This window comes from Rhincodon typus, chromosome 39, assembly GCF_021869965.1.
Source record: "Rhincodon typus isolate 14 chromosome 39, sRhiTyp1.1, whole genome shotgun sequence".
Classification (NCBI taxonomy): Eukaryota; Metazoa; Chordata; class Chondrichthyes; order Orectolobiformes; family Rhincodontidae; genus Rhincodon; species Rhincodon typus.
Window position 1 is genome coordinate 13,654,756 of NC_063370.1, and position 23,151 is coordinate 13,677,906.

Sequence of the window (23,151 nt, forward strand, 5' to 3'; positions counted from 1 at the left end):
AGTAAAGGTGAGTGTAGGTGGGGAGTTAGGGAGGGGATTGGTCAGTCCAGGGAGCACGGACAGGTCAAGGGGGTGGGATGAGGTTAGTCGGTAGGAGATGGAGGTGCGGCTTGAGGTGGGAGGAGGGGATAGGTGGGAGGAAGAACAGGTTAGGGAGGCAGGGACGAGCTGGACTGGTTTTGGGATGCGGTAGGGGGAGGGGAGATTTTGAAACTTGTGAAATCCACATTGATACCATTGGGCTGCAGGGTTCCCAAGCGGAATATGAGTTGCTGTTCCTGCAACCTTCGGGTGGCATCGTTGTGGCACTGCAGGAGGCCCAGGATGGACATGTCGTCTGAGGAATGGGAGAGGGAGTTGAAATGGTTCGCGACTGGGAGGTGCAGTTGTTTATTGCAAACCGAGCGTAGGTGTTCTGCAAAGTGGTCCCCGAGTCTCCGCTTGGTTTCCCCGATGTAGAGGAAGCCACAGCGGATGCAGTATACCACATTGGCAGATGTGCAGGTGAACGTCTGCTTGATGTGGAAAGTCTTCTTGGGGCCTGGGATGGGGGTGAGGGAGGAGGTATGGGGGCAGGTGTAGCACTTCCTGCAGTTGCAGGGAAAAGTGCCGGGTGTGGTGGAGCTGGAGGGGAGTGTGGAGCGGACAAGGGAGTCATGGAGAGAGTGGTCCCTCCGGAAAGCAGATAAGGGTGGGGAGGGAAAGATGTCTTTGGTGGTGGGGTCGGATTGCAGATGGCGGAAGTGTCGGAGGATGATGCGTTGGATCCGGAGGTTGGTGGGGTGGTACGTGAGGACGAGGGGGATTCTTTTTTGGTTCTTATTGCGTGGACAGGGTGTGAGGGATGAGTTGTGGGAGATGTGGGAGACACGGTTGAGGGCGTTCTCGACCACTGAGTGGGGGAAGTTACGGTCCTTGAAAAACGAGGACAGCTGAGATGTACGGGAGTGGAATGCCTCATCCTGGGAGCAGATGCGGTGGAGGCGAAGGAATTGGGAATAGGGGATGGCATTTTTGCAGGAAGGTGGGTGGGAGGAGGAGTATTCTAGGTAGCTGTGGGAGTCAGTGGGCTTGAAATGAATATCGGTTTCTAGGTGGTTGCCCGATATGGAGACCGAGAGGTCCAGGAAGGGGAGAGAGGTGTTAGAGATGGTCCAGGTAAACTTAAGGTTGGGGTGGAAGGTGTTAGTGAAGTGGATGAACTGTTCGAGCTCCTCGTGGGAGCACGAGGCGGCGCCGATACAGTCATCGATGTAACGGAGGAAGAGGTGGGGTTTAGGGCCGGTGTAGGTACGGAAGAGGGATTGTTCCATGTAACCTACAAAGAGGCAGGCGTAGCTTGGGCCCATGCGGGTACACAGGAAATCTTTTGGCTGTGAGTGAGTTCCATTCTTAGAAGTTGAGGCTTGACTTGCAGACTTTGTTTCCAAAAAAAAACTTTTGTCTTAACCAGAAGTTTAATCTGACCATGAATATTACGGGGTTGTCATGACATAAGATGGTATCAAATATCGTTCGTGAGATAACGTAAAGAAGGATTTTTCAAAGAATGAGTGAAATCAACATTTAGTTCAAATAAACAACATTAATTTAATACATGTTCTTACATGTTGGCTTCCTGTGCAACATTGCATTATATAGAAAACCAATTTGTACAACTATTGTTTATCTTATTTTTGCAACAGCTGATCCAGGCTGGAAAAGGTGAAGCATTGCGAATCCGAGCAATCCTGCGATCCCTGGTTCCCATTGAAGATTTGGTTGGTGTTATTAGTTTGCCTCTACAAATACCTGCTTTTGGAAAAGGTAAAGTTAAATAGCCAACACTGGTGCTAATAGAAGTCTTAGCTATGATCTGGATTGCATGTCCCAATCATATTGTAGCAGAATGGGCGATACGTATGTTTGGTACTATTGGAAAACTGCGGTGCTCAAGGCAGCTTTTTGACGTGATAAGCAAACTGAAGAAATGAATTAACAGCCAACAGGATATATTCTAGTTTGAAAAGTCTCTGAGCTGAAAGCAGTCAGTCATCCATGAGAGGTATTTTGTACATGCTAACTTTTCTACAGAGAAGCCTCAAGTTTTTTTGTGTATGGTCCAGTCACTATGCTGGCAGTGTGGTCACCCTAGATGAATAAGGTTGTGGATTCCAGACCATTCACTGGCTGGAGAAATGGTCCGCAATGACAAGCCCAGAGGATTTCCTTTTGGCATCTTACCAGCCACTTCCCCACCATTTCCACCTCCCTTGCACCATAGTGTTTGTGGCTATGGTGAAGGACAAACTGTTTTCTCTCAATTTTACTTACAAACCTGCCTTCTTCTGATCAAATACGATAACACCAGTGGAGATGAGTTGCTTATCCTGGAGACTGAAGAACTATACTTGATAAGAGTTCTTTTCAGAATATAACAACACAATTCTTTTTAGACTCAGTACAAATCTAACATCACATGAAAAAGATGTAACACATAATTATTTTTTATTATTATGGAGGATGGAGCTCTTCTCTTGCTGACTGAGCCTCTGTTCTTGATTATTCACTTCATTTTATTGTTGTAATTTCCAGATGGTAACCTTGTTGAACCTAAAATGTCAGCCAGCTTTGTTCCTGATCATAAGGCTCCCATGGTGCTGTTCCTGGATCGAGTCTATGGGATAGAAAATCAGGATTTTCTCCTTCATGTACTGGAGGTTGGCTTCTTACCTGATATGAGAGCTGCTGCATCCTTGGATACTGTAAGTAATATAATTTTAAAGTCTTATTTTTAAGAAAGTTCACTAAAAATTATGCTCAAGTCAAACTGCTGTTCCAGGCGAATGTATCATATAATTGCCACATTCAGTTATGCAACTTATTTTCATATTGGAACAAAAATGTGTTAGCACTTGCACTAGTGCAAATCCATATGAAAAGTTTATTACAGCTAAATAAGATGGTGGATGGTTTGTTGAAAGTCAGAATATTTTAATTAAGAGCAAGAAACTGTGGTTGCTGAAATCTGAAATATAAACAGAAAGTGCTAGAGAAACTCAGTAGATCTGACAGCATCTATGGAGAGAGAAATAGTTAACTTGGAGTTGACACATTAACTCTGTTTCTCTCTCCAAAAATGCGTCAGACCTGTTGAGTTTCTGCAGCACTTTCTGTTTTTATTTTAATAGAATGATACAGTTGTTCCTGGAAGTTTTTCATAGAGTTATGTAATCAGTGGATTATTATGGTCTGGAACTCTGATGATTTCCAGGGTAATCAGACAGAGCTTCCAAATGGTAGAATCTTTTGAAGCTTTTAAATATGTGTCTCTTAACTTCCGATGTCCACGGGGCCTTCATTTAGTTGGGGAGATGGAGTGATCTTGACTGTAAATCTGCCACTATTGAATACTAATTTATCAGCGTGAGTAGTCATAGAATCCCTACAGTGTGGAAACAGGCCCTTCAGCCCAACAAGTCCACACCGACCCTTGGAGCATCCCACCCAGACCCATCCTCTTATAACCCACCTAATCTACACATCCCTACACACTACATGGCCAATCCACCTAGCCTGCACATCTTTGGATTGTGGGAGGAAACCGGAACACCCAGGCAGACATGGGGAGAATGTGCAAACTCCATACAGACAGTTGCCCGAGGGTGGAATCGAACCTAGGTCCCTGGCGCTGTGAGGCTGCAGTGCTATCCACTGAGCCACCATGCCGCCCAATTAAAAGCCACCAACTCTCAAGCTTGCCTTCTGAGGTATTGTGCAGAACTGGATGGGTACCTCCTCTAGATGTTTTCCGGAGATGGCCCTGTGTAAGATTTCATGCCAAGTTTCTCAGGCACAAAGAGCTGGACCTACTTTGAACACCCACAGATGATTTGATCAAGATATATAAAGAATGAAGGAGGTTGCAGACTTTTTGGTAGAGTATTTCAGCTTGACAGATCAGGGAGAGGTGGAAATATGCTTTTAAATGACGCAGCAATGGGATAGGCTAGCTACTTGGCAGTTCTTCTTTTCCCAAGGAAACAGTGAACCTCCAGAATGCATTGTGTGTGTGTGCTGACTCACTGCAAGCCTTCAAAAAGAGTTCTTATTTGGGGCAGAGTTCTAATCACATAAACATTACCACACAGACTCGTATGTAAGATAAATTTTTGAGAACACCTTTTTCCGAAAAGTAAGGGGTCACCTTTTTGATACAAATATCCCCTTTGAAGTAAAACAAAGAACTGCAGATGCTGGAGTTCAGAAACAAAAACAGAACTTACTGGCAAAACTCAGCAGGTCTGGTAGCATCTGTGGGAAGAAAGTAGAGTTAATGTTTCAAGTCTGGTGGTTCTTCATCAGAAATTACTTTTGGAGGATTGAAATCATTCCTAGTTTTTGGAACTGTTGATTTCCTGATATTGACACTGACATTGATTGATGGCTATGATTGAATTCAGCAGTGACCAGCTGTCCCAAACTTACCTACCCATATTTCTGACATGTAAATGATAAAAGAACAATTGTGAAAAAGATTCACTGAACTGATTCTACCAACCCTCCTCCCAAAGCCAACATAAGGTATAAGAAAAATGAAGGATTTGTGGACCAAAAGTCAGGGATGTCTTATGAAAGCAATATATGAAAACTAAGGAATTTTGGGCCGAAAGTTGAAGGTTGATTTCTAAACAGGATCACCTGTTACTTGAGTATATAAGGTAAGTAGTTTGACAATTAAAGCATCATGGTTAGAGTTAGTGCAATGTCCTCAACTGATTTCAGTTGCCTCAGGAGGTAATAGAGGAATTTTCTGGGTTTTTTTTTGTTTTTGTTTACACCTAGGCATTTTTTCTGCTGTTTGAGGCCCTCCCAGGATAGTATGTGCTGGTGCTGAGTAGGAAGGTCCGTGCATCATGAGGCTGAGAGGCTTGGTGGACTACCTGGATTTTTCTTTTCCCATCTTTTTGGTTGGATTATATCTTTCAGTTAGATTAGGATGATATTTACATGTTGAGCTGTGAATCGTGTTAATCGGCCAACAAATCACACTTGCCATGATCCCGCTGTATACATCAAGGAGTTTGATTTCTATATAGTATATATGATGCCTTTCTCCAATTCCTTTCCCAGGTTGCTTTCAGTACCACTGAGATGGCGCTCGCTTTGAATCGCTACCTCTGTACTGCAGTCCTCCCTCTGATAACTAAATGTGCGCCACTGTTTGCTGGAACGGAGCATCGAGCCATTATGATTGATTCCATGCTGCACACCATTTACCGACTGTCCAGGGGCCGTTCCCTAACTAAGGCACAGAGAGACGTGATTGAAGCGTGCCTCATGGCATTGTGCAGGTAAGTGTACCATTGTGAAATCCGTATAAAAACAGTAAAGGGGTAGAGTTTTCACTTTGGGCACAGTTTGGGATCCAGGCGCAAATTGCCCCCAAAACTGAATCATTCATATCCCCTCCAGTTTCTATTCACAATTTGCAGATCACCAAATACAAAATCTACCATGAGCCAGTGTAATGAGCAGCATTTTACAATGTCATCTAATTTAAACACATTTGCTTTAGGTATAGACAATGGCCTAGTAGTATTATCACTAGATTATTAAAATAAAGACTCGGGTAACGTTCTGGGGATCTGGGTTTGAACCCTGCCACAGCAGATGGTGGAATTTGAATTCAGTAATAATCTGGAACTAAGAGTCTGTTGATGACCATGAAACCATTGCTGATTGTCAGGTAAAACCTATCTGGTTCACTCATGCCCTTTAGGGAAGGAAACTACTGTCCTTACCTGGTCTGGCTTACATGTGACTCCACAGCAATGCGGTTGACTCTTAACTGCCCTTAGGGATGGACAATAACTGCTGGCCTGGCCAGTGATGCCCACATCCTGTGAATGAATTTTTTAAAAATTGCTTGGTTATTCCATGTATGCTGTTCATTCAACCCACTGTTTGTGGTCTGAAATGGCGTTATGTTGTATTAAACGTCCACCCTCCATCTGTAAAGGAAAGTGGTCTACTGCTAATTCTAATGTGTCCTGAGTGGGAGAGAAGTTTCTTCCCCACCATATTGGTCATCTATTACTATATTTCCTAGCTGGGCACCAGTGAATACCTTCAATGCTTAGAAGAAATGGTTCAATAAAATTGTGTGCTTAGCTGATTTGTAGGGGACTTGTAAATTCTAGCAACTCGCATAGACCACAATGACCAAGTTGTTTGACTGTTCTAATCCATCTTTTGTAGAAGTACCTATCCAGTTAAAGCTGACAGTTTTCTCCTGTTGTTATAGCTACCTCCGCCCATCAATGCTGCAACACTTACTCCGTCGACTGGTGTTTGATGTACCAATATTAAATGAATATGCCAGGATGCCATTAAAGGTTAGATTGCGCTTGTATAATGTCTCTGATTTTATTGAATATGCTAATGGAGATGTGTTGGCAAATTCAGGATTTGACTTATTAAAATATCATTTAAAATTTGGTTTATAGAAAATCGCTGTTTTTGTTTAATAAAACTGATAAGTCCTAAAAGTTCTGTCTCTGTATAGATTTGCTTTGTTTGTTATCTAAATGCCAGGTAAGAAGGAATGCAGATTTTATAGCAGATGTTTAGCATCTAACAATAATTTTATGACCTTGTGGTCCTGGTGGGGAGCCTTATCTGCAAGGAGAACCTGTCGAAATTTAAGGCATTGTTGTGCCTGATTTACTAACCATTAATTTCTGTAAAAGCATAAACAGCAAGGCTCCCTACATCAAAGCACAAAGCCAGATAATTAATTACCTGTTAATGAAAACAGGCTCCTGCAATAATTTACATTTTTATATGCTGAGTAGGTGTAGTGTTATCACTCGCATAGAAAATGGCTCCATGCGTGATGTACAATTCTGTTTCCTCTCTGCAGATACCACAAATCTGTAGGGAGGCAGAAGTGGAATGAGGCAATACTAACTAAAGTAAAACACTTAAATTTTAATTAATCTTTTTGTGAAAAAAGTCTTGTGAAATAGATTTCTGATCACTGGGTTCTCATATCTGTGGAGATTGACATATGGGTTCTCAAACTGGAGCCCACGAACCCCTGGATGCCTGCAGACACCTTCCAAGGCATCTGTAATGTCGGGACAGCCTTGTTTGGCAACCATCCAGGTGCTATGGTCAAAAGTAAGTGAGTGAATGATGGCTAGAGATGTACTCTGCCTATAAGCTTCAGGCCTTTCCTTTTCCCTTTAGGGATCTGTTTTTGCTCCTGTTCCTGATATCAGGTTCCCACAGTGCTGCCTCTCGTGCTCTCTGTGGGCTTCTGCTTTATCTGTGCTGTGCTCTCCCCATGCCCCTGTGATGCCTGCTGTGTTTCACAGGACACCCTCTGACCCTGTGCTCCCTTACCATTTTCCCCATGTGCTCCAGTTCCTGGGCTCTTGTTCCCATTGTATTCCTGCCAAGGATAGATCAAATCCACAGTGAGGAGAAGATACGCGCTCCTTCACCTCTTCCTGTTATCTTTGAGAGCTTTATTAAAGCATACTTTACATTAGACAATTATTACAGACTATTAAAATTTTGTTGGAGGCCCATGATTACTAGTTTGTAAAGAGATCCTCCAACTGAAAATTTTAGCAGCCATTGTATAGCTCAACTGTAATTCATTACCACTGCCTGTAATTAATGGCAATTGTCTCTTCATTTTGGTAAGTAAAGACTATCTTGTGTTTATCCCAATCTAGTTGCTAACAAATCATTATGACAGATGTTGGAAATACTACTGTCTTCCATCCGGATGGGCGAATTATGGTGTGACATCTGAGGAAGAACTCCATCTAACTCGTAAACTGTTCTGGGGAATCTTTGAGTCAGTTTCACAGAAGGTATACTGGGAAGTCCAATACATGCCAAAATCTTAATATAAAAGGTTGAAATATCCGTATAGATATTTAAACCAAGGGTAAAATGTTTGTACATCAGGATGAAAAATGCAACGTGAATCATATTTATTGTAGAGGAGCAAAACACTCTGTTCCTCAGATTTCAGTTTGAATGCCAAAGCCTCATTCATTGTTTTAGCGGAATCAGATCATTCAGTAGGCTATGGATTGAAAAGAGCTAAATGGGGAGGTGGCGTACTGGTAATATTACTAGACTAGAAAGCCAGAATATTATCCAGGGGAACTCTGATCCAAATACCTCTGGCAGCTGGTGAAATTTAAATTCAATTAATAATATCTGGAATTAAATCAGGATTCAGTTACGTGACTTGTATAATAAGCAGCCGTGGCTCAGGTGGTAATAACATAGTCACCTCTGAATCACATGGTTCCCGTTTCAAGGAATTAAGCATAAAACTCATGACTGACCATCCAGTGCAGTACTGAGGGAGCATTGATGTTAAATCGAGACCCCGTCTCTCTCTTTGAGTGGATATACAAGATCCTACAGCACTAATTTTGAAGGCAAGTAGGGATGTTCTCCCCAACATCCTGGCCAATATTTATCCCTCAATCACTATCCTTAAAAAAAGGCATGATTGCAGTGCTGTTTATGGGTGTTTTGAGGGCAAATTAGCTGCCATGATTCCTACCAAACAATGATGAGTAAATTGCAAAAAAAAATGCCTGTTACAAAAAATTGGCTGTTAAGTGTTTGAAGTGTCCAGTGGTCTTGAAAAGAGTTACATAGAAGTGATAATAAAATCTGAATCTAAAGAAATGCAAGTCTTTTTTGTTTCTATTTGAGGAATTTATTGCATGAGTAAAAATAAGGTAGAAATATAGATTTAATGAAATTTCCTGTGTTTTGCAGAAATATGATACTGATTTATTCAAGGCCGTGATGCAGTGTCTGTGTGCAATAGCTGGTGCGCTGCCACCAGATTATGTTGATGCCAGCTATTCCTCCAAGGTCGAGAAAAAAGCTTCAGTGGATGCAGAAGGCAACTTTGACCCTAAACCCGTCGACACAATGAAGTATGAATTGTTTTAACTTTTTTCTGAGCTGAATTTTCAATCTTGGTGAACTGCTAGTTTTTGTGATGCCTTTGATATTAATCTGTGTTTCAAATCGTATAAAAATAGGTATCTGTAATTAATTTAGGTCTTGTGGCACAGTGGTTAGCACTACTATCTCCTGGTTCAAATCCCACTTGTTGAATATACAACGTTTGTTCACGGTATGGCTAAACAGGTGGCTCATCAGCCTGTAAATCCTTCCAACAGGTCTGATGGCAGATAGGAGAGTTTTTTTCTGATCAGCCATCCTATAAAATACAACAGAAAATTACTGCAGTACTTGGCCAAGCCTAATGATGGACCAATCCAACAATGTCCATGGCCACTAGTGCCATGGTGCATGTTGAGAAAAAAAAAGTTATTAATTCTCCTACCTTGTTTAAGATCATTTTTCTTCCCTTCAGAAGTCATTTTCTGTTTGTCATGTTTATTTTCCCCCAGAAAGAAATCTGGTTGTGCAGGCTGGATCCATTTGCAGCCTCAGTATGTCGAGACATTCAGTACTGGGGATGAAGTGTGTTAACCATCTCAGTCGCTGTCTCTCAGTCGCTGTCTCGCACTCTCTGGCTTCTGCTCTCTCGCTATCTCTTCTTTCGCTTTGCTCTTGCTCTTTCGCTTCGCTCTCACTCTCTTCTGTTGCTTCTCTTGCTTCTCTCTCGCTCTTGCTGTCTTTTTTCTCTCAATGACCACTACCTAATAGACCAGTCACGTACATCACATAGATTTAATTTGTGGGCAGAGAGATTGAAGGTTTGGAGGGATTGTACCTCTGGAGGAGGTTACAGAGATGTGTTGTGGCAAGCTGTCATAAAGGAATTTTCACACTAATAATGTTTGATACATTAGGGAACTTGTCGCGAGGATAGATTAGCACGAGCAAGAGACAATGTAAACAACACTTGGAATGTTGTGCTTGGTTGGCTCGCCGAGCTGATTCGTTGTTGTTCCGCAGACGTTTCATTACCCTGCTGGGTAACATCATCAGTGCAGCCTCCAATGAAGCGCCGTTGTGTTTTCCTGCCTGGTTTTTAAACTCTGGAGTCCGTTGAGCTGGACTACCTCACTTCCGGTTTTCCTTCGCAATGGAGTGTATATGGGGTCGAGTTCTATGTGTTTGTTGATGGCTTTCTTCGTGGAGTACCAGGCTTCTAGGAACTCCCGTGCCTGTCTCTGCTTTGCTTGCCCAGGATCTTGGTGACAGTGATCTTGAAAACTTAAGATTTGTTGTAACATGTAGGAAAATGTGAAAGCTAATTTACCTATGGCACATCTCACATACAGCAATGCAATACTAAACAACCATTCTGATTTAGTGATATTGGCCGGTAGATGAATAATATACAGATGTTTCTAGAAATAAGAAAGGAAGGGGAGCAAAGATGCTACCAGGTAAAACAGGAGTTGTGGATCTTTTACCAGAGACAGCCCAACAGTATTAGCCATCATCTCGTCAGTAGGGGTAGAAATCTGTTAATTTTTTTTATTGGAAAATGAAAGGGTGCAAAAGATGACTGAATAAATCAACATCGGCAAATTTGGGAAGCTGAATACAAGGCAGCAAGCAAGCAATTAGTAGCTTGAAAATGCAATTCCTCCAAAGGATAGATGTAGGAGGATGTCTGGTAGCAAAAGGATCTACAAAATAGGTGTAAAGGAATGCAAGGAAATAGTCATAGTCGTGCAGAGGTAACCAGTCATACATCATGGAAACAATCCTTCGGTCCAACTCATCCATACCAACCAGATATCCTAGACTCATCTAGTCCAATTTGCCAGCATTTAGCCTATGTCCCTCTGAACCTTTCTTATTCATGTACCCATCCAGATGCCTTTTTTAAATATTGTAATTGTACCCATCTCCACCACTTCCTCTGGCACCTCATTCCATAAACGCACTACCACTTGTGTGAAAAAGTTTCCCCTCAGGTCCATTTTAAATCTTTCCCCTCTCACCTTAAACCTATGCCCCCTAGTTTTGGACTCCCTTATCTTTGTAAAAAGACCTTGGCTATTCACCCTATCCATGCCTGCCATGATTTTATAAACCTGTACATGGGCACCCCTCAGACTCCAACACTCCAGGGAAAATAGCCCCAGCCTTTTCAGCTTCTCCCTATAGCTCAAACCTTCCAATCCCAACACAACTTTGTAAATCTTTTCTGAACCCTTTCAAGTTTCACAACATCCTTCCTGTAGCAGGGAGACCAGAATCGAACCTCAAATGAATCTGTGAAGATAGCAAAATCAGGTTTCACCATCACTACAGAGCGACAGAACCAACTGATTTTTCAAAACTTTTTTTTGTGAGTCAAACTATTTGATATTTGATTAATTTTACAGTGTAATAATTCCTGAAAAGCTGGACCCTATTATCAACAAGTATGCGGAGTATACACACGATAAATGGGCTTTTGAGAAGGTATGATATTTCTACTGCTTTCAATTTTTTCATTTAAATATGCTGTATTTCACTGTGATAAAGATCTTCAACCACATTTTTGAACTGTAAAATCTCTAATCCATGCAGAATAAGAGTTTAGATGAATTATATTGTAACATTGTTAAATCCCTTCATTTGGCTGCCTGCCCTTTGCAAATTTACCTATACAAGCAAAACCTAACTGTACAACTTTCCATCCAGTGTGAGTCTGATTTTCACTTAACTGCAATTTAAAAGAAAACATTAAAAAAAAACTTGCTTCCCAGAAAATGCGCATATGTCTCACCCTTAGAATGCATAGCCTGCCATGATTGCCGTTTGCCAAAATCACAAGTTTTTCTGGGAATGTATCCCCTTCAAATGGCCTGATTTCACTATGCTGTAATCAAAGCGTTATAGAGCAGTCTTAATTTTTCTTCCAGTCTTTTTTGATTGATGCTTATAATTCAGGCTTTCTTCTAATACTTCCAAAGCATGCACAGCAATAAGTACAATGCAGATCAAAGTTCCTTTGAATTATAATTTGCTCCTTGACGTCTGCCTTCTGCGAGAGTTAAGTCAAGCGAGAAATCATTGTTCTTTACGTGTGGTTCACAGCATCAAAGAGCTTGTAGAATGTCTACACTGTTCTTCTCTCTTCTCCAGTAGATAACAATGACCAAATTGCCAGGCTATTATTTTCAATCATAATTGTCCTACAGAAGTAATAGACTTACACAGAAGCAGAAAGACCCAAGGTGTTTCTGAGGGGACATACATTCACTTAAGACGCATGCAGTCCAGGAGGCCAAAATACCTCGAACAGGTTTTAAACTGTTTGATAATGAGCAAGATTTTTTTTTGGAACAAATAGTCTTTCATACACCTACTCATCATGATGTTTGAAAATAGATGAGGTGATATTCTTGCCCCAAGTAAGACTCCCATAGATCAATTGAATAAATTAACACAGATCTTGAAACTAAATTTGAACCAGACATTTAGCCCTAAACTAAAATAGAATAAGCATAGATGGTTTTGTGCCAAAATAAAAATTCATGCTGCAACCATTAGCACATTAGGCAATTCCGCAGAAAGGTTCTCTGATGTCCCCTGTTACTGATTGCATATATCAAATTATGATTGTGCATGGAATATAATTAGGAAGTGAGAAAAATTGTTGCATTTTTGAGTGAATGCACAATTCAGTTGCAATATTGTACAGGCCCTACAGTGAGTTTAACATGTTTCAATAGGAGGCATACAATGATCATTGTCTTGTCTGTCATCTGCTGGATTCCTACACCTGGGCTGACCTAGCGTGATTTTTTGCGTTGGAAACAGGAAAAAACAGTAGCATTTTGTGTCAGAAATCCTCCCAGAGAGAACCTGACTAAATTCCAGATTTTCTGAGGGAATGAATGCATAATTAGGCTTGAGGCAGTTTCAGACAGTCCTGACAGCCATAACAAGGTGTTGAGAATTTATGTTAAAGCCTGCAATTGCACCACAGGCATCCAAGATGGAATTGGGAACCAAAGACTCGGTGCCTATAAGGGGAACAGGGAGATCCTGTTCCTGGAGGGTACCAGGATGAGACTACTTATCACGTAGCAGTAGCACCTATCTTTTAACTGACACCTTCCTCTGCTGCATGTATTGCAGGACACCACCTAACAATTCCAGGTTGTCCCTGTGAAATGACAATACCATATAAGTTGTGAAACTGATTTGTTGACAACAGTGGTAAAGTTGGTCACCTGGGTGTACATTGGTGTGCAACCACCTATGACATGCCACAAAAGTAGACACTAGTAAGGGCACTGATGTCTGTGACCACCTGATGAGAAAGTTGCAGTCACCTTTAGCACTGGTTCTCAGTCATCCTCTAGTCCTTTTGCCTCTACCTGTAAATCCTGTGCTCAGAATGGAGTCTCCTCCATACACCACCTCTGCCTTCATGATGGTGTGGTGCTCTGCCCAACCAATATAGACTGCCATTGCTCACCTCCAAATACCTTGTTTTCTGAAGATGCAGGGCTTGTTTCCAGCAATTCCTTCTTGGTACTCAGCTTGAGTAATGCCCAATGCCCACGTGATGCCACAAGATTGAGGACCCATGTACTGGCAAAGTTCTGAATTCTGACTTCTTCTCTCACCTATATTGAAGCATTAGCTATAAAAGGACATGCCTTTCAAACTTGGAAAGCATTTTTTGCTTACCTTATGAAACTCTTCCCAATTCTGTGACATGAGTATACTTACAACGGAAATCAGGAGGGCTAAAAGGGGACATGATTTAGCTTTGGCAAATAGGGTTAAAGAGAATCCAAAGGAATTCTACAAATACAAAAAGGTAACTGGGGTGAGAATAGGACCGTTAAAGATCAGCAAGGCCACCTATGTGTGGAAACGCAGGAAATGGGGGAGATACTATTTTGCATCAGCGATTACTGGGAAGAAGGATATGGAAGATAGAGAATGTGGGGAAATAAATAGCGACATCTTGAAAAATGCCCATATTACAGAGGAGGCTGTGCTGGACGTCTTAAGATGCACAAAGGTAGATAAATCCCCAGGTGTACCCTAGAACTCTTGTGGAAAGCTAGGGAAGAGATTGCTGGGCCCCTTGCTGAGATATTTGTATTATCGATAGCCATAGGTGAAGTGCCGGAAGACTGGAGGTTGGCTAACATGGTGCCACTATTTAAGAAAAATGGTAAGGAAAAGCCAGCAGCTATAGACCGGTGAGCCTTTCATCGGTGGTGGGCACGTTATCAGAGGGAATCCTGAAGGACAGGGTTTACATGTATTTGGAAAGGCAAGGACCGATTAGGGATAGTCAACATGGCTTTGTGCGTGGGAAATAGTCTCTCTCAAACTTGATTTGAGTTTTTTGGAGAAGTAACAAAGAGGATTGATAAGGGCAGAGCGGCGGATGTATCTATATGGACTTCAGTAAGGCATTCAACAAGGTTCCTCATGGTAGACTGGTTAGCAAGGTTAGAACACATGGAGTAGAGGTAAAACTAACTATTTGGATACAGAACTGGCTTGAAGATAGAAGACAGAGCGTGGTGGTGGAGGGTTGCTTTTCAGACTAGAGGCCTTTGACCAGCTGTGTGCCACAAGGATCGATGCTGTTTCCACTGTTTTTCGTCATTTCTATAAATGATTTGGATGTGAACGTAGGAGGTATGGTTAGTAAGTTTGCAGATGACACCAAATTTGGAGGTGAAGTGGACAGCAAAGAAGGTTACCTCAGAGTACAATGGGACCTTGATCAGATGGGCCAGTGGGTTAAGGAGTGGCAGATGGAGTTTAATTTTGGATAAATGTGATGTGCTGCATTTTGGAAAGGCAAATCAGGGCAGGACTTGTAAACTTAATGGTAGTGTCCTGGGGAGGGTTGCTGAGCAAAGAGACCTTGGAGTGCAGGTTCATAGTTCCTTGAAAGTGGAGTCACAGGTAGATAAGATAGTGAAGAAGGCATTTGGTATGCTTGCCTTTATTGGTCAGGGCATTGAGTATAGGAGTTGGGAGGCCTTGTTGTGGATGTACAGGCCATTGGTTAGGCCACTATTGGAATACTGCGTGCAATTCTGGTCTCCTTGCTAAAGGACGGATGGTGTGAAACTTGAAAGGGTTCAGAAAATATTTACAAGGATGTTGCCAGGGTGGGAGGGTTTGAGCTATAGGGAGAAGCTGAATAGACTGGGGCTATTTTCCCTGCAGCGTCGAAGGCTGAGGGATGACTTTACAGAGGTTTCTAAAATCATGAGGGGCATGGATAGGGTAAATAGCCAAGGTCTTTGCCCCGGAGTTGGGGAGTCCAAAACTAGAGGGCATATGTTTAAGGTGAGAAGGGAAAGATTTAAAAGGGACCTAAGGGCAACTTTTTCACGTAGAGGGTGGTGCGTGTATGGAAGAGCTACCAGAGGAAGTGGTGGAGGCTGGTACAATTACAACATTTAAAAGGCATCTGGATGGGTTTATGAATGGAAGGATTTGGAGAGATATGGGCCAAATGCTGACATATAGGACTGGATTAATTTCGGATATCTGGTTGGCATGGACGAGTTGGACCGAAGGTTCTGTTTCCATGCTGTATATCTCTATGACTGTGTGAGCTTGGTTCCATGCACTTGGCCCAATTTAGACAGCTGCTGTTTGGCCACCTCACTGAAAATTTATTGAAACTTACTGGGGACAGGCTGTTAATGAATCTGCAAAGACATTAATTAGCTGCTTCTAAGGAGGGGGCCTGCTCCAACTTTCCCTTGCCTTTTGGAAAATAGGAGAGAATGGAAACAGGAGTCTGAGAAAGACCTTCCAGCAGCATGGTTGTCAGCCATTTCTTATCTGTCTTATTTCCATTCAGTTTCAACTAGGCCAAGAAAATCAAGCTCCTGAACTCTCTTCATCCTGGCACCTACATTAAAATGATATCATTGGGTTAAATTGTTGGTGAAATAAAGTCTCTAGTTACTAATTTACATGTGACTTCCATAAAGAGAAATTGTATTTGAGCATATCTTAATTCCTGTATTTAGTTTTGACTGCTAGACTAGTTAGGAGATTGGAGTAAAATTTGAGTGAGAATGCAGTTAAAAGACTGCATTTCCATTTTCTCATGGGTCTCTCATTACTCACTGTTCAGTAGCACAGTGCAGAAGGAAGGTGCTCAGTCCGTTATGTCTGTATTTGTTCTCAAAATGAATCATTTACTTCATTCTACTCTCCTACCTTCTCCTTGTAGCCCTTCACATTCTTCCTTTTTCAGATTACAGTCTAATTCATTATTGACAGGTTTAGTTGAAGCTGCCTCCCATCACACTATAAGGCAGCGTATTTCTGACCCTAACCGCTAGCTGTAGACAAGGAAATTCTTGTATTGGTTTGCTTCTGCCCAATATTTTAAATCCGTGTCCTCTCATTTTTGGTCTTTCCACAAGTAAGAACAGTTTCTCTTCATCTGCTCTGTCCAGACCCCTCACGATTTTGAATACCTTTATCAAATCTCCTTTCAGCTTTTTTTTTCTCCAAGGAAGACAGCCCTAACTTCTCCAAACTGTCTTCCTTACTGAAGTACTTCATCCCTGGAACAATTTTTGCTAATGCCTTCACATCAAAGTGCGGCACCCAGAACCTGTTGCAGAATTCCAGCTGAAGCTGAACTTTTAAAGTTCAACGTAACCTCCTTGCCACTAGTCTGCTGGGAAACAAGGCTTTGGCAGACATCTGCTGAAGCCTCATTGATAAATGCATCTTGGAATTCCATAGTGCAAATCCTAGAACTTCCTGTGGCTGTACCTGCACCAATAGGATTGCAAAGGTGCGAAAAGGTGGAGCACCAACACCTTCTAAAAGGACAAATTGGGGATGGGCAACAAATACTGCCCTTGTTAATGATGTCCACAAATGAGTACAAAATAGATGCAATCCCAATTGGATTTTAATCTGTTCCTGATTCTGGCAGTTAACCTTTGATTGAAACAGAAAGCTAGTGCAGCCACTGAACATGAACAAAAAAAAAATTTTCTTGCTGGGATGTTGAAAAGCAGGAGTGTTTGTTGAGGCCTCACAATGAAAGATAGTGCTCTGCTGGGTTGAATTCTACCACATCTAAACATCTTTCCGCCACTTCAAAACCTCACTCCACCATGTACTCATGATTGCCAATCATGCCCCCTCATCAGGATTAAGATGGTGTAGTGAGAATGTCACTGTACTTGGATTCAAATCCCACCATGACAGATTGTGGAATGTAAATGTAATTCATAAAATATGAATATGAAACTATAATCTCACTGATAGTGACTACGAGATTGTCACTGACTCATAAAGAAACATATTGTTCACTGCTATCCTGTAGGGAAGGAAATCTGCTGTCCTTGCACAATCTGGCTGACATGTAACTCCAGACAGCAATGCTGTTAACTCCTAATTCCCTTCTGAAACTGCTGAAGGAGTCATTCAGTTCAAGACAATGAGGCATAGACAACAACTGCTTGCCTTGCCAGCAATTCTGATATCCTACGAAAGAACAAAGAAAAGAATTCCCGCTGCCTACTGTCTTTTCTCGATCTTGCTGTTGCCAATTTCCAGTTACTGCCCAAATCAGTTGAACAGCTGATCAGCTATATGAAAATGAGAACCACCAGATGAAAGCTACCACATCTCCTGCTGACCTTTACAAGCAGACATGCTGTCTGATCTCACTTGCTTCCTGAGGACTTAAAACTTCTCCTATTGTCTTCTGGTGGAGCTGAGGAATTTAGAGGTAATCAAAAGAATGATACCCAAAATCAATAGTACAAATAATGACCACTACTCATTGTTCTCAAGTCAGTTAAAAGTACTAAGGAAATTGTGTCTCTACATAAGTAAGTCTTAAACTCCACAGTAATTTTTAAAATCCAACATTACTTGAAGTTTATTTTTCACTGCAGATACAAAATAACTGGACTTATGGTGAAACTATTGATGAAGAAGCCCAGACCCATCCATGGTTAAGACCATATAAAACATTCTCTGAAAAGGTATGAGCATAACTGTTTGAGTCTGTGTAAAATGCTTTATCAATGTACCCGTAGTTAATACCCACTACTATGTACAAGATTTAATTTAAAAACATTTTTTAGCTTACAGCTATTAACAATTAACATGGATGTTCCTAGGACAGGGAAATTTATAGATGGCCAATCAAAGAATCTCTCAAAGCTATGATTGCCTGGGAATGGACGATTGAAAAAGCAAGCGAGGGAGTGGAAAAGAGTGAGAAAGGAGAGAAAAAAACCCGTAAAATTTCCCAATCCACCCAGGTAAGTGGAGATTTCAGTAACCTGTTGGTGGAGTTTGTCCAGCTTAAATGGTTTCCATTCAACATCAAGAATGGCTGAACAAACATAGAATTTTCAATACAGAAACAGCCCTTAGTGTTCATGCTCCACATGAGCCTTCTACTTTGCTTTGCCTTACCCTATCAATATATCCTTTTAAATACTTTCTTTTCAATGTGCTAGTTCCCTGAAATGTTAGTCCCCTCAATCCTTAACACTTCCATGTAGTAGGGAGTAAAGAAGTTCCTCCAGAATTCCTTACTAGATTTATTTGTGAGTATTTTAAATTTGTGGCCCTCACTTTTGAACATTTTCTTTGCTTAGACTCTGTCAAACCCTTTATTACTCTAAATAACTCATGGATACCCTGTGATCATCTTCTAGGAAGGAAATGCCACAGCGTATTAAGTCGGTCCTGACTGATGATATCCTTCCTCTTTGCACATTTTCCAGAGCTTCTATGTTCTTATTATCAGACAATAATATATGTATGATAGGGAAACCTTTGGAGAAAATAGTGAAGGAAAAAAAATCTCCATTTAGAAAGGCAAGGTTCAATCAGAAATAGTCAGTTTGCCTTTGTCAAAGGGAGGTAATGCCTAATGAATTTGAATTTTTCATGGAGGTGACCAAGTGTTTGGATGAGGTTAGGGCAGTTGATATACTTTACGTAGATACTACAAAGTTCCACATGGGAAACTTATAAAGGAGGTAAAAGCTTGTTGAATCCTGGGTAGATCGACAAGCTGGATTAAAAATTGGCTAGTGGCAGGAGACAGTGGGTGGTGGTTCAAGGCTGTTGTGTGACTGAAGCCCAGTGTACAGTGGCATTTCTCAGATATCAGTGCTGGGTCCCTTTATTGTTTGTGATATTCATAACTTATATAGGTACGAATGTGGTGGGAATGATAAATAAATTTTCAGATGGCATAAAGATTGGCTGGGTGGTTAACAGTGAGGAGGAATCTTGGGTTTCAGGAGGATATAAACAGATGGGGAAGATGGAATTAAATTCCTATAAATGTCAGGTGATGCACTTTGGAAGAAGTAATAAGACAAAAAAGTACTCAATGGCAGGACACTGGGAAGCTCAGAGGAACAGAGGGATCTTGGGGGTGCTTATGTACAGATACATGAAGGTGACTGGACAGATCAGTAGGGTAGTAAGAAGCCATACAGGGTGCTTGCCGTTATCAGTCATGGCCTAGATTATAAGGGCAGGGAGGTTATGTTGGAGCTGTACAGAACTCTGGTTATACCATACCTGGTGTACTATAGGAAGGATGTGATTGCTCTGAAGGGAGCGCAGAGAAGATTCACCAGTATGTTGCCTGGGATGAGACATTTCAGCTATGAAGTGAGGCTGGATCAGGTTGTCTTCTTTGGAACAGAGACATTTGAGGGGGACTTGATTTGAGATGTATAAGTTCGAGGGCAAGGACAAGAGTGGATAAAAAGCCACTGTTCCCCTTAGTTAAAGGTAAAATTGCTGTAGTTGCGCCATGGGGCATTCTCTCATTAGAAGAGAGAGATGGCTAGTGGGGGTTTAACCTTAGGGTCACCATGCCTCAGGTGATGGGAGAGGTTGACAAGGAGAAACCTTCATGATAACCTCAGTTGGTGCAGGAATTGAACCCACACTGTTGGCATTAACTCTGCATTGCAAATCAGCTGTCCAGCCAACTAAGCTTATCTAACCCCTGTCAAAGGATCGAGAACAAGGAGGCACACTTTTAAAAAGATAGTCAGAAGCTTTGGAGGGGATTTGAGGAAAAAAATCTTTTCAACCAGAGGGTGGTGGGGTTCTGGAATGCACTGACTGGGAGGATAGTTGAGGCAGGTAACCCCACAAACTTTAAAACAATGCTTAGATGAATACTTGAAGTGCCATAACATCCAAGGCTGTGGGACTAGTGCGGAGAAGTGGAACTTGAGTAGGGAGTAGTGCAGTTCTTGCTGGTGCAGACTTAAAGGGCTTATTACTGTATGATTCTATGATAAGAAATATGTTGCCTAACAAGTTCAATACAAGTTTAACCGACAACTATTATTAAAAGAGATAATGCCGTTTTTACAAGCATACCCTTTCTGGCTAACACCTGAAGGAGCAAAGATCCAAAAGCTTGTGTTTTCAAATAAACCTGTTGGACTATAACCTAGTGACCTGTGATTTCTGACCTTGTCCACCCCAGTTCAACAAGGGCATCTCCACATTACTTTCTGGCTTAGTCATTGCTTGTTGAGAATTATGTAAATCATATAAACCTGTTGTGGAGAATTTTACATACATGCTGAAATCTTATCTACTTTTGAAATGACAAAGCAAGCAATTGCTTTACAATAACATTTTTTTTTACATTTTAACAAATGATTTCATTTTTGCCATAGTTCCATAATACTGTTTCATAACATTCATAATATGAATTTCTGGTGCAGGTTGTCTATGATCCTAGTCATGGATACAATCCACAACCCCCTGAGCTGCTGAACATGACATTGTCTCGTGAATTGCAGGTAGAGAATATATGTTGTTTTTGCTGAAACGATTTACAGCTCTGCAGGGTAATATTTCAGTGTGATTTCACATCTGCTTGGAAGCTGCTGTTTTCAGTGGTCACAGACAACTTATTCAAATCGTATTCCTTTGACAGTATATTGTACTTTGCAATTATAAGGTGAAGATGGAAATTCTTGGAATGTTGGACCATATCAAACCATTTGTCCTGTTGATTGCTTTGTTAATTCAGATGGATATTACTCAGTCTGACACACATTGTGAAGCTTCATTTTGTGAACAGAAGTACAAATACTAAGTCTCTAATGTTAGCAAAAAGGCTAATGACTCAATAGTATTAAAAGGAACCACCAGATACTTATGTTTAGCAACCGGGCAGATAGCCTTAATTTAATTCTGCGTCGATGAATATTAGTAGTGAGTTTAAAAACATATCCAGGTGTTTTTGTTGAAGTTCAGACATATAGATTATGTAATGGTCTGGGCTGACCATCTAGAACCTGAATACTGAATTCCAGGACAGAGCTGAAGAGAGTCTTGTGGTTAAGGGAAGATAGGACTTCGATCGCTTTCTCCAGAGTGATGGCAGAATCAAAACAATAATATCCCCTGCACAAACTACACCCTTCTCGATCATGTCCAGCTCTTCCTCATTTTATGAAGGTCTTAATGTTGATGGCAGAAACAGGAAACGTCCTCATTAATTCATTCAAATCTCAATGCAGTTTTCAAACACTTCCATAATTCATGTTCTCCATAACATTACAGACTTGACGTTGTGTGGCCAAACTATTGGTTCTTGAAAGAATCACTATAGGCTACTCAAAATAAAGTTCTTAAATGATCTTTGAGATTTAAGGGTGTATTAATATCTTAATTAACCTGTCCCAGCTTGGGACTAGCTCACCTGTTTCTTTGTAATCAGCAAACTGATCTAAAAGAGTGAGCAGCTCACCAGCAGGTTCTTAGTAATGGCTGTCTGTTAAAATGGTTGGTATCTCCAGTTGCTTCTGTTGGTGGATGGCGAGTTTGCTCCTCCTGACTGCTGGCTAATGGAAACACTTTGAAGATGCAAAGCATAATAGCACTGAGAAAAGTGAATGCTGGTATGGAGATTTTAGTATGGAAACTGCAGCTATTTCCTGGTTTCTTTCAGTGCAGCAACAGAAGACTGCCCTGGAAGTGCAGGGTGTACAAGAAGCACATGACTTTCAAAGCATATTTAGTGGAGTAGTTGATAAAGAGGCTGTGAATATATAAGAAGGTGACCTGGTTCATTCAGCTAGCCACTATGGATTACCATTGGCACTAAAGTTCACCAATTTCTTCGAATTTTATCAGAGGAATCAGAATCTTAGAATCATTATAGCACAGATAATGGCCATTCATCCCATTGTGTCCATGCTGACCGTCCTAAAGCATAATTAATGTACAGTCCCTACCTGCCCTCTCCCCAGTTCATGCGTATTCCTTCTCTTCAGAGGATAAGAATTTTTAGAAAATGTAGAAAAATGTATGCCTCTAAAGACGGTGGCTGTGCCCAGCATGCCTGAGCCAGCCAAGAAATGAACTATCCAGCCTAATCATGTCTTACAGCGCTTGGTCCATATCCGTGGAGGTTATGGGACTTAAGTGTGTATGCAGACACCTTTTTAAATGTGTTGAGGATTTCTGCCTCTATCATCTTTCAGACAGTGAGTTCCAGACCCTGATGACCCTCTGGATGAAATTTTGTTTTCTCATCTCCCCAACTCTGTCACCTAGAGTCACTTAGCACAGAAACAGGCCCTGCAGCCCATCATGTTTATGCTGACTAATAAACACCAAACTATGCTAATCTCATTTACCTACACTTAGTCCATAGCCTACTGTGTCCTAGGGTTTTAATTGCTCATCCAGATGTTTCTGAAATGTGAGAGTACTTGCCTTTGTCACCCTCTCAGGCAGCATGTTCCATATTTCTACTCCCCTCTGAGTGAAAAAAATTTTCTTCAGAGCCCCTCTAACCACTTATTCCTCACCTTAAACTTATGCCTTCTAGTCTTAGACATGTCTGCCATGGGGAAAAGATTTTCACAATCTGCCCTATCTCTGCCTCTCATAATTTTGTATACAGATAGTTCTCCTACAACACAGTAGTCACATTCTTGCATAACCTCGCGCTATAGAAAATCGGGTTATAGGGAAATAGCTATAGAAAATTGCTATAACTTGTACAGCAGAAAGTTCATGTTATCCAAACAGCGTCCACTATCCGTCAATCGAGTTACAGCCAACTCGTGTTAACGAAACATGCATTGTAGCAGAACTATCTGTAACGCAATCAGATGCCCCTTCGGCCTCCTCTGCGCTAGAGAAAACAATCTCAGC

General features: G+C 41.4%; 1 protein-coding gene across 1 annotated transcript in view; it reads left to right on the top strand.

Moving 5' to 3' along the window:
• LOC109927309 (ryanodine receptor 1-like) overlaps positions 1-23,151 on the top strand; it is a 380,829-nt gene that overhangs the window by 200,830 nt on the left and 156,848 nt on the right. The window contains exons 47-56 of the mRNA XM_048618232.1: positions 1,686-1,806; positions 2,575-2,744; positions 5,113-5,333; positions 6,287-6,377; positions 7,728-7,868; positions 8,800-8,963; positions 11,346-11,424; positions 17,877-17,966; positions 18,105-18,248; positions 20,703-20,780. Of these exons, the coding sequence (XP_048474189.1) occupies positions 1,686-1,806; positions 2,575-2,744; positions 5,113-5,333; positions 6,287-6,377; positions 7,728-7,868; positions 8,800-8,963; positions 11,346-11,424; positions 17,877-17,966; positions 18,105-18,248; positions 20,703-20,780 (1,299 nt within the window). The remainder of the gene's footprint in view (positions 1-1,685; positions 1,807-2,574; positions 2,745-5,112; positions 5,334-6,286; positions 6,378-7,727; positions 7,869-8,799; positions 8,964-11,345; positions 11,425-17,876; positions 17,967-18,104; positions 18,249-20,702; positions 20,781-23,151) is intronic.